We start from the raw sequence: 18,748 nt of genomic DNA on the forward strand, positions 1-18,748 counted from the left end.
AAGGGGAAGACCTGTGGATTACTTTGGCATCATTTAGCGAACTTATTTTGGAAGAGTGTGAGTTCCATGGTGATATTATTACTCTGAGAGGTTTTTAAATTTTTTTGTGCTTGAGCTGAAAGAGAAACCAATATTTTTGATGCTCAATCGCTTGAGCATATTGAATGAACAAAGGTATAGGGGACTAGGCCCACCTGTGGTGTATAATACAGCAGTGCCCATCAGAGAAGGTGTCTCCTATGGACCATGAAGCTTTACAAGGAGGTCACAAGGATTCTCTTTTCCTGGCTTTAATGTGGAATCACTGTGTGAGAGCTTCATGCATGGCTTATTTTACTTCTTTTGCACCATAAAATTCTAGTGACCTATTTCCTACAGGGTGTTTTGAAACTACGTGCTAATTTTAATTTACGTGTCTTTTTACCTACTACTGAGCATTCTCAGGTATCTCTTCATGTGATCTTATAACTTTCCATGCTTTCTCCAGAAACCTTCTTACTTCTTACTTGTGGGTTTCATTAATATTTCTGTAAAGTTGACCCATAGGGATTATTAAAAATAATGTGCAGCATTTCCTCTGGGGGAACCCCCCGGTCTCATTAAGCTTGTGTTTCTCAAAGAGGATATGTGATTTTTTGCCATGAGATACACAAAAGCACAAATTAAATTCCTTTTGGAAGGACAATTTTACTCAAAGAAGATAATTTTGTATTATACCAAATATTGTACTATGTGCTATGTACTATGGAACAGGCAAGTATAGCTAGTGATAAACAAATTGCACTACATCAAACTAAAACATTTTTTGCACTACAAAAAAAACCATAAATAAAATGAAAATACAACCTACTAAATATACTCATTTACGATATAGCTGATAAGAGGTTAATACTCAAAATATATAAACACCTTATACAACTCGACAACCAAAATGGGCAGAAGATCTAAATAGTTATTTCTTCAAAAAGGAAATACAGATGGTCAAAAGACATATGAAAAGAGGCTCAAGGTCACTAGTCATCAGAGAAATGCAAATCAAAACCACAATGAAATATCACTTCCCACCTGTCAGAATGGCTATCATCAATGAAGCAAAAAACAAGTGCTGGTGAAGATGTGGAGAAAAAAGAGCCCTCACACACTGTTGGTGGAATTGCAAATTGGTGCAGCCATTATGGAAAAGTCTGGTGGTTCCTCAAAAAGTTAAAAATGGATCAACCTTTTGACTTAGCAATTACACCTCTGGGTATTTATCTAAAGAAAGCTAAAACAGTAATTTGTAAAGATCTATATGTCCCTGTATACACAGACACACAATAGCCAAGATATGGAATCAGCCTAAATGCCCATCAACAGATGATTGAATAAAGAAGTTATGGTTCATATATACAATAGAATATTACTCAGCTAAGGAAAAAAAATGAAATCCTACCAATTGCAATGATATGGATGGACCTAGAGGTGATTATGCTGAGCAAACTAAGTCAGATAAAGATAAATACAATATGTTTTCACCTATATGTAGACTCTAAGGAACAAAAAGAACAAACAAATCAAAAACAGACTCTCAGATATAGAGGACCACCTGATAATAGCCAGAGGAATGGGGGTTGGGAGCATGGGGGAAAGAGGTGAAGTGTTAAAGAAGTAGAAATTAATAGTTGATAGGTCACGGGGATGGGGAGCACAGCATAGGGAATGTAGTCAGCAGTAATGTAATTGCTATGTGTAGGGCCAGAGGGGTGATAGAGTAATCGGGGGATTGTTCATAAACGACATAAATGTCTAACCAATGTACTGTATACTTGAAAATAATAATAAAATAAAATGCTAAACAAGTAAGCAAACAAACGTATTTTAGAGTTTAGAACAAATCTACAGAAGACTACACTGATGCTTGGGTTAGAATCACCACCTATGGGGGAAAAAAATATAAGATAAAACTTTGAATTTCAAAGAAATATTGTCCCCAAATGTTCCATGTTTTCCGATCAATGTTGCCAACATGATTTGGTGGTGGAAAGGTCTGAGAAATACTGTACTAGAGTATTTCTTCATTTAGCACCAGCTGGCCTATCCTTCTGGCACACCTCTTGGTATGGCTATAACTCAAAGGGTATACACTCATTTTAAGTAGATTGGCCTCAGCTGATGGCTTTCCTATTTCAGCGTGGAGTTTGGGCACAAAAATGGAATTTGTTCTTGGTATAATTTCTCTGAATAATTTCTGACTTTGCCCTTCAGCTTTCTGAGAAGCATAAAATTATGTTTAGGGTATTGTTATTCCATATTATAAGAAATATTGGGGTTGTCACAACTGATTTGGGGAGGAAGCACTATGAGTACAAATGCCTAGTTTGGAGAAAATGCATTTAAGGTAAAATAACAAGATTGATCAATGTAAAGTTCAAAGCGTAGTGGATCGGTATGAAAGAAGACAGCATAGAGTGGTTTATTGAGCAAAGACTTTGAAGGAAAGTTGGGAGATACTTTATCTCCAAATGATAGAGGTATGACCATACTATGTTTTTGGTGTGAAAGCCTCAAACAATGGAAAATATCCATTACTGTTTTTCTTTTTTTTATAATGAATGCTTAACCATTCTCTTTAAAAAATATTTGCTTTCTGAATTTCGAAGACTGTACCTTCTTTTGAAAGGCTCCAGGTACACATGCATTTCATTATCCTACCAGCTAGCATTAAACCAGGAAAGATACATCACAGGAAAAATATATACATAATAACACCATACAATTAACTCAAATAGGTCATGTTTATTTAAAATGTTTTATTGAACATTTATCATGAATAAGCTGAATTTAAACTGCTATGGACTATGAAAAATATGTCTCTTCCTCCAGTTAACCGGGAGCCAGCACATGATTTATCGAAGCTATTCTCTAACGTTGAAGTAATTAAGGTCAGAAGTGACACATTCTCCCTTTCTTTCAAAAGATGTCTCAGTTATGGTTAATTCCTAATCCTAGAACTCTCCTTAGGGCATCTTTCATGTCTTTGTTTCGGAGGCTATAGATAAAGGGATTTAAGAGCGGAGTCACAACTGAGTATACCAAAGTGATGATCTTCTGCGTTCCTGCTGGGTTCTCTGATGTTGGCCTCACATACATCACCATAAGGGTTCCATAGAATAGGGACACCACCATTAGGTGGGACCCACATGTGGAGAAAGCTTTAGTTCGACCAGCACCAGAGGGAACACGAAACACAGCTCTGAGAACCAGAGTATAAGACCCCAAGATAAAAAGGAAGGGTCCAAAGATGATCATTGAGTTTAAGATGTAGCAGATAAGCTCAGTAGTAGGAGCAGGGATGCAGGCCAGTGCAAACAATGGGCCTGGGTCACACACAAAGTGATCAATGATGTTGGGGCCACAGAAGGAGAGTTGGGAGATAAGGACAATGGGGACTGGATAGCAAAGAAACCCACTCACCCAGCAAACACAGACCAGGATCAGACAGAACTTCCCAGTCATGATGGAGGGGTAATGGAGTGGGCGGCAGATGGCCAGGTACCTGTCATAAGCCATAACTGATAAGAAGAAACACTCTGCTGTGCCCAGTGAGAAAAAGAAATAGAATTGAAGGAAGCAGCCTGTGAAGGAGATGGTCTTGGTATCAGAGAGGATGTTAGCCAACATGTTTGGAACAGTGGTGGAAACGTACCACATCTCTAGGAAGGCAAAGTTTCCCAAGAAGAGGTACATGGGCGTGTGGAGCTGCCTGTCCCATTTGACGGCACAGACAATAGCCCCATTCCCCAGCAGTGTCAGCAGATAGACTATCAGGATTAGTGAGAAGAAGAAGTTCTGCATCTGCCTTGGACCAGGGAAACCCAGGAGGACAAACTCAGTCACAAAATGCGTTGTTGTGTTCTGGGATCTTAAAGCTGTTAGAGACACACAAGCAATTAAAGAGCGAATCGTAATGAACATTTGTAGTTTTTACTAACAAATTGCTTGAGAACGTACATTTTGTCTTCCAAATAACACTTTGAGCTATAGGGGGTATGATTTATTCCTCTCTTTTGTAGATTATGAAACTGGAGATCAGAGAGACTTAAGGGTTTTATACCAATGTGCAAAGCCAGTAACTCCTAGATACACTGACCCATTTGGAGATTGGTGTGGAACAATCCTTATTTCATTTTTATAACCCCCAGTCTCACTGTCAAGTTTGGGTATATCCTTTTACTTTGAAGTACAGTTGAGTATAAATCTAACACAAAAATAGCTGTCAAGTTGCCTCCATAGTCAGAGTTTCATATGTAGAAATCCAATAAAAATCAGAGAAGAATATAACTGTGGGTGGGAGTCTTGAGCCCCTTTGCTTTTCTGTTCTCAGAAAGCAGCTGCAGAACTCTCAGGGTTTTGTAAAGTGGTTTGAAAACCCTCTGTCTAGCTTCCTGTAGATCACATTCTGCTAGGTGGCATCTGGATTTGCTGAACAATTCAGTCCATTTCCATCTTGAGGAGCTCTGGTTCTCTCAAAGTACTTCTTCATGTTGAGCAAAATCTGTCTCTTTTATTACTTATACACAATGATCCTGGACTCATCCCTTTCATTGAACCTATACAAAATACGTCTAATTTTTCTTCCATTATGGTGATGATGGGGCAGGGGTATCTAAATAACTGATGCCAGCTACTATGTCCCCTGTACATGATTTCTTTTGGAGGCCACCAGTTTCAGTGGCTCGTGTTCCCTCTAGCTATACCATTCTACATCATGGCTGAACTCTTGAAATACTTTGCAGCTGGATAGGTCCATTTCTCTAGTATATAAAACCATGTGCCTTCATTATACTCCTTTTTAATTCCCTCCCCACTCCTACTTCCACCTCTGACCTCGGATGTTGCCATTTCTCCTCAAGAATTGGATCTCTGAAGGAAAGCCTTCTCCTCCCACATGCTCTCAATGTGCACCCGGGGCCTGGTGCTCCCAGGTCTGGTGCACAGGGGTATGGTCTGTGGCTCCACCTGGTATGTGAACCCAGGACCTTCTGTGAGTAAAGCAGACGTGCTAACTACTACACTATGGAGCCACCCTATGCCTTCATTTTGAATGGAATTAAGCCCTAAAGGGCATACATTATTGATTCATCATCTTACACTTTCCTAAATTAAATAATGGATAGAGTTAAAGTTCAGGATATTTTACTGGGTAAGCCACCATCAACATTTTAAATATAGTAACATATTGACTACAAAAGTAGGTTAAGTGACCATATTATTTACTAATGACACTGTAAAGATACTCACGAAATTGCATCCTTATGTCATGTGTCCAATCTTCAGAGAGTAAGTGCCCCGTTTCTCAGTATTTGATGAAATCTAAAACAAATAGCGAGGATTTTTTATTGCCAAGAAAACTTTGGATATTTGCATTTTTAACAATATTTTTAGAATGATTATAAAAAGGATTCGCTATAATAAACACATTTTTTTTTATGAAAATCTATAGTTTGTCCAAGCAACTTAGTTCAATGAACTATAATTATGATGACCTTAGGTACCAAAATTACTAATAGAGTTGTAATTTCAAATATACTTCCCATAATGATACCTGTGTTTGCCAGACCAAAGGCTATCATTTTGGGGTAAAAAATATAGTTAATATTTGTTTATTTTTTTTTTTTAGTTTCAAGTATATAGTACATTGGTTAGAGATTTACATAGTTTATGAAAACATCTCTCTGATTACTCTTTCTCTCCTTTGGTTCCACACCAAGCCATCACATTAATGTTGATTGCATTCCCTTTGCTGTGCTCCCCATACTCTTGATCATCTAATGGGCTTTTAATTAAAAAAGAATTGAATGCCGAATTTAAATTGTAGCACATTTTCCATTTACTTATTCATTTAGGCATTTAATAAATGTTTATTCACTATGTACCTTCCTAGAACTGTGGTAGGTTCTTGGGTACAATGATAAACATAAAAAATAAAAGTTCTCTCCTTTTGGAACCTATGGTTGAAAACAATTAAGATGGCTTCCTACATCTGTAGAGTCACGTCTCTATGTGACTGGGGCTTCCTTGCACTGTCTTTCATAGCGTGCCCAACTATTAGCTGTGGGCCTGATAAAAAAAATACTTATTCCAGTTAGGAATAACTTTGATAAATCCATGTAGTGAGGGTAGTAGAATAATAGCAAACTCGATTTGACATAAAGGAGATATTTTGGGCCTTTCAAGACAGTAGACAGAGACATGAGACATGAATTGACTTACTGTACTCACAAGCCAGGAAGTCCTTGGCACCAAGAAGAGAAATCTAATTCCGGTTCATGGGTTTTGACCTGGAACCAGACCTCATAAGTCTTAACTCCCACCTAGTCATTTGACTTCATCATGCCCAAGACCTTTTGACATTAGTGCTGCAGTGAAATTTTAGTTCACTGTGGAATATGGGATCAGAGAAAGATGGAAAAATGAATGTAACAGATTCAAGATCTCACTGAGTCTATTTCTACTTCACCCACTTCCAAAGTACATCTATTGGTAGCTCAAATAGTGAATCTCAATCCACGTTGTTCGTCTTTTTATTTACTTTAATTGGAGAGAAGAGGAGGAACAAGGAGCTTGGACAATTCTTTCTGTAGGAACTGATAAGGGAGCCAGTTCCTCCTCCATAAACCCCACTGCTTGCTGGGGATTTAAGGCACTTGCCCAGGAAAGAGCACTTTTAGAATTGTGAGTGCAGAGATTCTGCATCTTCAAATATTCTTCAAATATTCATTTGTCATTTTCCAACAACTCTGAAAAAATAACAGCCTGTATTAATTGCTTTGCTGAAGGATATTAGTCAATCAAAACTTCACTCACTAATATGAGAAACGAAGTGATACAAGACTCAGGCTGCATTCTAACCGAAGGCAATTTCATGCTCCCTCCACCCCTCACAAATATCCATGACATTTGAGCCCCATTTTCCGTAAGTGACTTGTACGGTGTGAACCCTGTGATACCAGAGTGAGCCCTTCCTGTAAATATATCATCCCGAGCACTCGTCAGGCGTGTGTTGGGAGAAATGCAGGGCCTAACAAAAACAAAGGCACAAAGAATTAATGAATTTACCAAAGAACCAGCATATTCTTAGTGTCTGACAGCAATGGGTTTATTTCCAGAAGCTGTGATGCACTGAGGCATCAGACATACCTGATGGTGTTTCTGACTCTAAGAGGAAGATGTGAGAGAAACTCTAGTTATAAGACTATCCCCATTACACAATCTAAAAGCTCATTCATAGATGTAGAGCAGTATTGGTGGCTCCAGAAAATTACTTCCTTTAAAATTCTGAAATAAATAAAATGCAATTTTCCTGTTAGTGGTTAAGAGTTTTCAAGTCTTCCCTGAGTGGATTTGTAGTTCCCTAATGTGCTCATTTGGAGGCACCTATTTCCCTATGTGTGTATTTCTGTGCATGCATCTAATCCTGCCTATTTGTGTATATTTCCCCTAGTGATTTTAGTAGTGAGACACAAAAGTCACAGTAAAAATCCAAGAGAGGCCAGGAAAATTTTCCATTTTGTGGAAAATTCCTTCCTCTAAGGAACTGATCTACCTGGGCTATGGGGTGCGGTGGGGGGGGGGGGGGGGGTGGGGGGCGGGGGGTGGTGGTGGTCAGACAAATTAATGGGAGAGGAGAGAAAGAGAAAATAATATATTTGTTTGTAAAGGTGTGCAAGTGTGTGTGTGTGTGTGTGTGTGTGTGTGTGTGTGTGTGTGTGTGATCATCTTGCCAAAGCAGAACAGCTTGAATCTTGGTCCCAAACCTGTAAGCACTTAAAAAGTTCTTTGTCTCTCCATAGTTTACCAAATTTCACTATATTCAATATAAAGTAAAGAATCTAATTTTTCAAATTCAATTTTAAGTATAGCTTGAACACATTTGTATGAAAAAATTTAGTCCTCTGTAAAGGATTATCTGATTTGTAATGTTGTTGAATTACATGATTTAATACTAGTGAAAATGGAAGTTTAGCGCTGTAAATGGATCGGAAGTGGGAAGTATGAATTCTTTTCTTGATACCAAGGGAAGGAGAACAAGCTAGACGAAGCACAGAATCTGAAGGGGAGATGAATTCAATCATAGTCAGAGCTCAAGCCGAGAACACTACTGATGTTTGGAGTGAGGCTGTGTAAGGACAGAGCAGATTCTCAAACCAGCAGCATTAACATCACTTGAGAACTCATTAAAATGCAAGTTCTCTGAACCCACCCGGGACTCGTGAGTCAGAAACTCTGAATGTGGGGCCCAGCAATACATTTGAACAAACTTTCCATTTGCATCTGATGCATGTTGAAGTGTGAGAGCTACTATGTAGGTGATGAGGGTGTTAGAGTCCAGGTTAAGGATGGGTATGTTTGAAACAGCTTCTGAGTTGGGGAGCGATTTCAGTAGGATCAGGAATTAATTGAGCATGGTTGGAGAAAGGCTTAAGAATGACGACACGAATGAATCTTGAGATTATCATGCTAAACAAAATAAGTCAGACAGAAAAAGTTGAGAACCATCTGATTTCACTTATATGTGGGATATAGAACTGCAAGCAACAAACGAAGAAGATAGACAATAAAACTCAGAATAAATGACATTTTAGTGGTTACCATAGGGAAAGCCGGGGAGAGGGAAGAAAGAGTAAAAGGGGCTAAAGATATGGTGACAGAAAAAAATTTAACTTTGGGTGGTGAACACAATGCAATATACATAAACATACTATTAAATTGTACACTTGAAACCTATATAAATCTATTAACCAATGGCAGCCCAATAAATTTAATAAAAAAAGAATGATTCCAGTAGGGGTAATTGGCACTTGAAGCTTAGTTATAGGTGATGTATCTGGAAAAGCAGGGTTGGAGTTAAGCATCTGAGAAGCTTTTGAAAGAGGCCTGGCATGGGCTGGAATACAAGGGAGGAGATTATTCAGACATCATATGAGAGAGAGTGACCTGGGATAAAAGTTGGGCACTGGGTGGGAACACAGTTGAAACCAAAGAGAGGTGTGGGGTAATAGAAATCTAGGACACAGAAAATCTAGGTCCTTGCCTGAGCATTTTCAATGATCTGGAAGACCTTGGTGAGCTGATTTCTTTAAACATTAGATACATGCTCACCTTTCTTGTGTACTCAATAGAGCTGATATAGAATGAAATGAGATATAGATATGAAATTCTTTTGTAAATGTTTGCATAATCATATTATGTTTAAGTGTGGTTCAGGAACCTCAAGAATGGATTCCTTAAGAATGATTTCTTAAGATTGTCTGTTATGAAAACATTGGAGAAATAGAATTTGTTTTTGTAGGGTCTAGGAAGACTTTGCCTTGCTCTTTGGAACATGAGCTCCATCGCTTTTTCCCCTTTCCAAAGATAAATCCTCAAAGACATGTTACAGATAAAAAATTCCTTAAAAAAGAAACAATTTTTTAAATGTGACAACTCAAAAAAGGAATTTTAAAATGCCCATGCTTTTCTCTCATCTTTTGTCAGTGAAACTACTATGGGATGACCCTTTCAAAAGTAGACAGAATTATGTTACTCCTTTGCTCAAAACTCTCCAAAGGCTTCCACCTCGTGTAGAACTGAAAGTTCTGACTGTGGCTTACAGCGTCCTGCACGATTTGGCCTTCTGTTCACTCTGACGTCATCTCTGACACTTTCCCCCTTACCTCTTGACTCCAGCCCTATCAACCTCCTTGCTGTTACTTGAATACCATCCTGCCTTAGTATCTTATAGAGAACTTTCTTCCCTCTGCCTGGAATGTTCTTCCCTAAGTTGTCTACTTGGCTCATTCCGTCATGTCCTTCAAGCTTTTGCTGTAGTGATGCTTCTCAGTGTGGCATTGGTGATCGTCCTATCTAAAATTTCAGCCCTTTTCCCCATACTTCCTGTCCTCTTTCCCCTTTTTCCATAGTTCTTATTACTCTCTATTATGCTACATATTTTACTTATTTTTTCCTGTCTGCCCTCCAGTGGGATGTGAATTAAAAGTGGATAGTGTTTTTTGACTCTTTTGGTTATATTGTATCCCCGGTATCCAAAAAAATGCCTAGAACATGGTAAATGCTCAATAAGTTTTGTTCAAGGAATTATTAGTATTTTATCTGATGTTAAAACATGTATCACTTATATAAGCAAGAAAATTCAGTCTGTCTCTAACCTGGAAGACTCTCAATAATGAAGAGCCATAGGGATAAGACAGCTTTTCTGTTACTAAATCCTTAGGCTTGTATCCATTAGGCATTTAAATTAGATTATTTATTCACTTTTTAAAATATTGAACAGTCTTAATAAATGTCTTTGAGTACACCAATAATGATTCACCTGGGATAAGTGCTCTTGTTCTACATTCCACACTAACTTTCAATAAAGCTAAAACAGCATGAAATAGTACTGATACAATGTACACACACCACTATTCACTGAGTTATTCATGATGAAAATATTGTTGTTACAATGGTATGTAATATGAATCAATTATAGTTTAACTTTTCCAGATTAGTTGAAGAATAAAATACTGAGGGGCTCTGCTAGAAATATGTCCTTTAAAATGTATGTTGGAGAAGTAGCAGCAGTAAATCAAATCTTATTTTTTTAATTAATTTATATTTTTTAATAGTGACATTGGTTAACAAAATCCAATGAGTTTCATGTGTACACTTTAACAGTAAGGCAAATATATATTTACGTTGTGTGTTCACTTCCCATAGTTAGATTTCTTTCTTTCACAACAAATTTGACCCCTTTTTCCTCACCTACCTCCCCCATTACCCTTCCTTCTGGTAACCACTAGTCTACAGTGCATGTCCATGAGTCCCTGTTAATTTACTTTTAGGTTTATATTCTACATAATAAGTGATAGCATGTGATTTTCAAATTTTTCTGTCTGGTTTATTTCACTTAGCGTTATTATCTTGAGGTCCATCCATGTTGTCGCAAATGGCAGTATTTCATTTCTTTTTACAGCTGAGTAATATTCCCTTATATGTATGTACCACAGATTCCTTAGCCAATCATCTATCATAGGACACTATGTTTGCTTCCATGTTCTGGCCACTGTTAATAATGCTGCTATGAACATTGGTGTGCAAATATTTTTTCAGATATGGGTTTTCAAGTCTTTGGGGTAAATACCTAGTAGAGGAATTGCTGGATCCTATGGTAGATCAATTCTTAGCTTTTTGAGGAACCTCCAAACTGTTTTCCATAGTGGCTGTATCAATTTGCAGTCCCACCAGCATTGAAAGAGGATTCCTTTATTTGTGCTTTCTCTCCAACATTTGTCATTACTCGTCCTGTTGAGTATAGCTATTCTAACAGGTGTGAGATGGTATCTAATTGGGGTTTTGATTTGCATTACCCTAATAGCTAGTGATGTCGAGCATCTTTTCATATATTTGTTGGCCATTTGTATGTCCTCTAAGGGAGAAGTGCATGTTCAGGTTGGATTGTTTGTTTTTTTGTTGTTGTTTTTTGATTGGATTGTTTTTTGTTGTTGTTGTTGTTATTGAGTCATATGAGTTCTTTGTATATTTTGGATATTAGGCCCTTATTGGAGATGCTGCTTGCAACTATATTTTTCCATTTAGATGGTTATCTCTTTACCTCGTTGATGGTTTGTTTTGCTGTGCAGAAGCTTTTTAGTTCGATGTAGTCCCATTCATTTATTTTAATGTTTACTCTCCTTGCCTTTGAGGTCAAATTTATAAAATGCTCTTGAAGTCCACGGTCCTTGAGTTTCATTCCTATGTTTTCTTCTATGCATTTCATAGTTTCAGGTCTTATATTCAGGTTCTTAATCCATTTTGAGTTAATTTTGTTGTGTGGTGATAGACAAGAGTCTAGTTTCATCCTTTTGCAGGTGGATTTCAGTTTTACCAGCTCCATTTATTAAAGAGGCTTTCCTTTCTCCACTGTAGGTTTTTTGTTTTGTGTCAAAAATTATTTGCCCATATACACATGGGTTTACTTCTGGACTATTGATTCTGTTCCACTGGTCTGTGTGTCTATTTTCCTGCCAATACAGTGCCATTTTGACTACTGTGGCTTTGTAGTATAGTTCGAAGTCGGGCAGAGTGATGCCTCCATACTCATTTTTTTTTCTCAGGATGGCTTTGGCAGTTCAGGGTCTTTTGTGCTTCCATACAAATCTGATGATTTTTTGTTCCATATCTTTAAAAAATGCTGATGGGATTTTGATGGGGAATGCATTAAATCTGTGTAATGCTTTAGGAATATGGTTATTTTAACTATGTTGAATCTTTCGATCCAAGAACATAGAATATCTTTCCATTTCTTTGTATCTTCTTCGATTTATTTTAACAGAGTCTTATAATTTTCATTATATAGGTCCTTCACATGTTTTGTTAGATTTATTCCTAGGTATTTTATTTTATTTTATATTTATTTATTTATTTATTTATTTATTTATTTATTTATTTATTTATTTATTGTTACAATTGCAAAAGGAATTATTTTTTCCACTTCTTTTTCTGATACCTTGTTGTTAGAGTATGGGAACGCTATGGATTTTTGAAGGTTAATTTTGTATCCAGAGACTTTACTGTATTTGCTTATTGTTTCTAGTAGTGTTCTTGTGGAGTCTTTAGGATTTTCTATATAGAGAATCATGTTATCCACAAATAGTGACAGTTGGAATTCTTCATTTCCTATTTGGATGCCTATTATATCTTTCTCTTGCCTGATTGCACTCACTAGGACTTCCAATGTTATATTAAATAACTGGTGATAGTGGACAACCTTGCCTTGTCCCTGATCTTAGAGGGAAGGTTTGTAGTTTTTCACCATTAGGTATAATGTAGCTGAAGGCTGGTCATATATGACCTTTATTATATTATGGTATTTTCCTTCTATACTGATTTTATTAAGTGTTTTGATCATAAATGGGTGCTGTATCTTGTTGAAGGCTTGTTTTTCATCTATTGATATGATCACATGATTCTTATTTTTTAATTTGTTTATGAGGTGTATCACGTTAATTGATTTACCTATGTTGAACCATCCCTGTGCCTCCGGGATGAAGCCTACCTAATGACGGTGTATAACCTTTTTCATATGTTGCTTTATTTGGTTAGCTAGTATCTTATTTAGGATGTTTTTCATCTATGTTCATGAGAGATATTGGTTTGTAGTTTTTTTTTTTGTTTCGTGTTATCCTTACTAGATATTGATATCAGATCAATATTGGCCTCATAAAATGAGTTGGGAAATATTGCCTCCTCTTCGATTTTTTGGAAGAGTTGAGGAGAATAGGTATTAAATCTTCTTTGAATATTTGGTAGAATTCACCGGTGAAGCCATTTAGTTCTGGAATTTTACTTTTTGGTAGGTTTTTGATGATTGTTTCAGTTTCCATTCTGCTGATCGGTCTCTCTAGATTTCCAGTTCTTCTTGATTCAGTCTAGGAAGGTTGTATCGTTCTAAGTACTAGTCCATTTCTTCTAGGTTATTAAATTTGGTGTTATATACTTTTCCATAGCATTCTTGTATGATCCTTTGTATTTCTGCAATGTCAGTCATTAATTCCCCCCTTTCATCCCTGATTTTGTTTATTCGTGTCCTCTCACTTTTTTTTTAGTGAGTCTAGTCAGGGGTTTGTCAATTTTATTAACCTTCTCAAAGAACCAGCTCTCTGTTGCATTTATTTTTTTATGTATCTTTTTATTTTCAATTTCATTTGTTTCTGCTCTAATTTTGATTATTTCTTTTATTCTGCTGACTTTAGGCCTCATTTGTTCTTCTTTTTCTAGTTTTTAAGATGAAGCATTAAGTTATTTGGGCTCATTCTTGTTTTTGGAGATAGCCCTGTAATGACATGAACTTTCCTCTTATGACTGCTTTTGCCATGTCCCAAAAGTTTTGATCTGTTATACTATCATTGTCATTCGTTTTTATGTTTCTCTTGATCTCTCCTTTTATTTTTGCTCTGACCCAGTTATTCTTCAGTAACATGTTGTTTAATCTCCATATATTTGTGGTTCTTTCCACTTTTTTTTTCACAGTTGAGCTCTAGTTTTAAAACATTATGATCAGAGAATATGGTTGGTATGATTTCAGCCCCCTTATACTTGTTGAGACTATCTCTGTGTCCCAGTATGCCGTCTATTCTTGAGAATGTTCCATGTGCATTAGAGAAGAATATATAAGCAGCTGTTTCAGGATGAAAGGCTCTATATATGTCAATTATGTCCATTTGGTCTAATGTGTTATTTAAAGTTGTTATTTCCTTATTGATTTTCTGTTTGGACGATCTGTTCATATCTGGCAGTGGAGTAGTTAGGCCCCCTATTATGATAGTGTTTTGGTCTGTTTCTCCCTGTAGTTCTGTTAGTAATTGCTTTACATATTTCTAGACTTCCCTGATTGGGAACATAGATATTAATAAGTGTTATGTCTTCTTGGTGCATGATTCCCTTTATCAAGTGTCCCTCAGTATCTTTTTTTACCTTTTTTAATTTGAAGTCTATTTCGTCTGATATTAGTACCACCACTCCTGCTTTTCTGTGACTGCCATTTACTTGAAGTATTATTTTCCACCCTTTCACTTTGAGTCTATATTTGTCTTTGGAATTGAAATGTGACTTTTGGAGGCAGCATATAGTTGGGTTTTGTTTTTGATCTAATCTGCAACTCTGTACCTTTTTATTGGTGAGTTCAGTTCACTTACATTTAGGGTGATTATTGAAATGTGAGGTCTTCTTATGGCCATTTTGTCTTTTGCTTTCTGGTAGCTCAGTGTTTCTATTGCTTCTTTGTCTTTGTGTTCCTGTTTTTTTAAATTTTTAAAAAGTTTTTAATTCTTTTTATTTTCGTTGGCTTTTGTGGTTTTCAGTTCTAAACCTTTGGCCTGTGGTTACCATTATGAATATGTAAAGGATAGTTATATTTTTACACAGTCATTCCTTTTCTTCTGCACGTGCCTTATCTCCATTCCCCTTTGTGAATTTGAATCTCTGAATTCTCCCCATTTCCATAATTGTTGTCTTAATTTGTTCATATGCATGCTGAATGTTCAATACGATCTCGCTATAGCAATTTTTTTCTTGTTAATTAAGCTTATAATGCCATGTTCTTAGTAAGGATTGACTCCTTTGCTTCTACTTACCTGATAGTCACTTACTCCTAGTTATGTATTTTTTTTGTCTTGTTGTTGTTGTTGAGCTGACCCCTTTCAGTATTTCCTGTAGTGCAGGTCTTGTAGTGGAGAATTACTTCAATTTTTGTATGTCTGGAAAGGCCTTTATTTCTACTCATATTTGAAGGAGAGCTTAGCCGGATACATTGTTCTTGGCTGGTAGTTCCTTTCATTTAATATTTTGAATATTTGATTCCACTCCTTTCTGGCTTGGAAGGTTTCTGCTGAGAAGTCCAACTATAATCAAATGGGTTTTCATTTAGAGGTTACCATCTTCTTTTATGTGCCTGCCCTGAGAATTCTGTCTTTGTTGTTGATTGTCGGTAATACAATATGTCTTGGCGAAGGCCGTGTTGAGTTGAGATAATTGGGTGTTCTGTTGACTCTTTGAATTTCAAGCTCCATCTCATTCATTAGATTTGGGAAATTCTCGCCCACTATCTATCTGAAAATGTTTTCTAATTCCTGTTCCTTTTCCTCCTCTTCAAGAATTCCTATTATTCTTAGTTTCCTCTCCTGATGGTATCAACTAGTTCTTGAATTTCTCTTTCATTATTTTTCATTCTTCATTTTCTCTCTTCTTCCTTTTGATTTATTTCTAGATTTCTGTCTTTGATATCACAGATCCTCCCCTCCATTTGGTCAAATCTATTTCCCAAGCTTATTACTTCACTTTTCAACTCTTGCATTATGTTCTTTATTTCGAGAAGATCTATTAGATTCCTTTCGAGTGTTTCAATCTCCTTGCTAAAGAACTCATTCTGCTCACATAGTTGTTTTTTCAATTCTTGAAATTGTTGATATGATTCATTTCAGCTCTCATTGAGTTTTCTCAGAAGTACCATCCTAAATTCTCTGTTATTTAAGTCTCATATTTCTATGTCTATAAACTTATTTTCTGGAGATTTTTCTCTTTCTTTCTGAGATGCCTTGTCACCTTGGTTATTCATGGTGTTTAACGGACTACTTCTCTGCTTGGGCATCAAAGGAAGTGTATTCTGATTTTCTTTTTTTCCCCAGAAAGAAGATTTATTATATAATGGTCTCTAGCCTGTTGCAAAGAAGGCGTTTTTCTTTTGGTTTCCAGTAGGTGGCATCTAAGCCTCTTGCATCTCTGCTTCACATAAAGTCTTAATAATGTCTTTTTTTCCTTATAGATGTTTAATCATGCTCGCTGCCATCACTCTCAGTTCCTGTCAGTGTCAGCAACAGTTTCTGTAGCGTTTTCTCAGATTCCCCTTTGGCTCCGCAGTGTTTGATCTTGGAGGGTATGGGGGCAGGGGCCTTCTGGGTTGGATGTTCGGTACTGCAGCTCTGCCTTAGTTTTGTAATTGTGGCTGGTAAAAATCAGCGGTTTTTCCTCTGCTGTCTTGCTTCTCTGCTTTCTGCCCTGATGACCGGGCCCAGCTGCCAGCCATATGGAGCTCACAGCTTTACTAGGCAGGGCTGTTCAGGGAAAACACCACATCTTTTCCCCACTCCCACCTCCTACATGGTGCTTTGGTGGCTGCGAGAGAGGCAGCTTTTTTGTTTTTCCTCATCCACCACCCAAACCTGGAGTTCTGACCTGCGGTAGCTCTCATGCACAGATCCCATGCTCAGACATGCTAGTGTGCAGTTTGGGTGGTTTTTTTTTTTTTTTTTTTTTTTTGAGTTGTAGATGTTCAGCTTATTGTTGTTTCAAGCGGAGAAATCCAGAGACATCTCTCACTCTACCATGTTTCTCCTGAAGTTGACTTTAGATTTGTTAGAAAAAGGATGGAGGGCATTTAGGGCCTTTTGCTGATATCATATTTATTTGTATTTTTTTTTCATTCTTCTAATATACACATCCACATCACTCCATAGATAATGAAACTATCTGTCTTGCCACTCAGGGTTGGAGTGAAAGGTTACTCCAATTCTATACCTTAGAGTCTCTGCTGACATTTGCAAGCAACTTCCAACTGTGATCTTGGGCAATTGATTTCATCTTCCTATGTTTCCGTTTCCTCATTGCTATAACAGAGATACTAATAGTGCCTTCCTCACTGGCTCACCCCTTTATGGTCTTCATTGAGTCAGTTACCAGGCATCCAAATACGGACAGGAAGCAGATCTGCATTGTTTTCTATAAATTTAATCAATTCTCTAAGTAATGAAATTAGGTTGTTATCAATGTACTGACCAAATTTGTAGCAAAACCACATTTAACCTGTGGCACCCTAATCCCAACTCACCTCATATCTCTGTCATGTTTGAGTGTCCATTCCACATATAAGCCTCCCTAGTCTGTTATCCTCTTTTATATTTTCAAACCTATGACCACCATTTTGCTCAGTTCTTATTCCATCTTTTTTATTATTTTTTATTATTTTTTTTATCATAATGGCTCCCTTCCCCTTTTGTATTTGCTTCCTGGTGAATGGAACCACTCTTCACTCAACAGGCCATTTAGCATTTGCTAAAGCCACAAAATGAAGAGTCGTTCAAGGCAGTTTCTAATTTCATCACCTCTCATGTGCATTCAATCACAAATTCTATTGGTTTTCCCTCCTAAATATTTTTAACATCTGTCCTGGGCACATAGAAGATCAATGTAAATACTTTCTTTGTTTGGATGGTCCAGCAGTGGAATAATGCAGGTACACATTTAACCTGGAAAGAAAAATAGGCCTCTATAAGAAGGACTGAGAACTTCATTTTAAAAGGTTTTCTGTCTGAAAGAGTTTGGTGAGGTCAGAAGAGAACAATCACTCTGGCGATCTAGGTGGTGACATACCACAGCTGGGTCTGGTTTGCAACTCATCGACTCAATCCTGTAATACATAACTCAAGAGTCCCATTATATCAAGGTACTTAAAGGAAAATAAATGATAATGTCATGATTTGGTTTCAATACTGTATGACCTATTGCATGCTTTAGGTCAAGTGAATACTGTTGAATACATATGCTTAGCACGGTTCCTGGAATGCACTGGGATTGTTCCTGGAATATACTGGAAAAATGTATAGCTGCTGTTGTAAATAATAATACTGCCAATAAATATGATTACAAAGTAACTAGGGTAAATTTTTTTAGCATAATCATTTGGAAACCTAAATGAAAAACAATAAATTTAAATGAACCTAAAATGCTAGATTAAAAATTCACTCAGTTCTAATGTATCACATAGCAAAGCTATGGCCAGCACTTTTTGGTTGCTCAGATTTATTTTACTGACCTCCTTTTATGTTATGGCACTTAAAAACGTAGAGCTTTTCTGATATAAAGGAAGAAGATATTCAAACATAAGAGCTAGTAATTCAAGATACAGAAAGTAAATGGTTAACTTTAATATAATGTGTCTTGGTGAATGGCTTTTTGGGTTAAGATAATTGGGTGTTCTGTTGATTTTTGAATTCCAAGCTCCAGCTCATTCCTTAGATTTGTGAAATTCTCATCCACTATTTGTCTGAAAATGCTTTCTAGTCCTTGCTAATTTTCCTCGCCTTCAATAATGCCCATAATTCGGTATCAGTAGTTCTGGTATTTCTCTTTCATTATTTTTTATTCTTCGGTTTCTCTCTTTTTCCTTCTGGTTTAT

General features: G+C 36.8%; 1 protein-coding gene across 1 annotated transcript; it reads right to left on the bottom strand.

The window, feature by feature from the left end:
• Positions 1 to 2,961: 2,961 nt before the first annotated feature.
• On the bottom strand, positions 2,962 to 3,954 carry LOC107521109 (olfactory receptor 11H6-like). Its single transcript, XM_016165525.2, has one exon. It carries the CDS (start codon positions 3,952 to 3,954, stop codon positions 2,962 to 2,964), a length of 993 nt encoding a protein of 330 aa, XP_016021011.2.
• Between the last annotated feature and the right edge of the window lie 14,794 nt (positions 3,955 to 18,748).

This window comes from Rousettus aegyptiacus, unplaced genomic scaffold, assembly GCF_014176215.1.
Source record: "Rousettus aegyptiacus isolate mRouAeg1 unplaced genomic scaffold, mRouAeg1.p scaffold_m13_p_3, whole genome shotgun sequence".
Taxonomy (NCBI): Eukaryota; Metazoa; Chordata; class Mammalia; order Chiroptera; family Pteropodidae; genus Rousettus; species Rousettus aegyptiacus.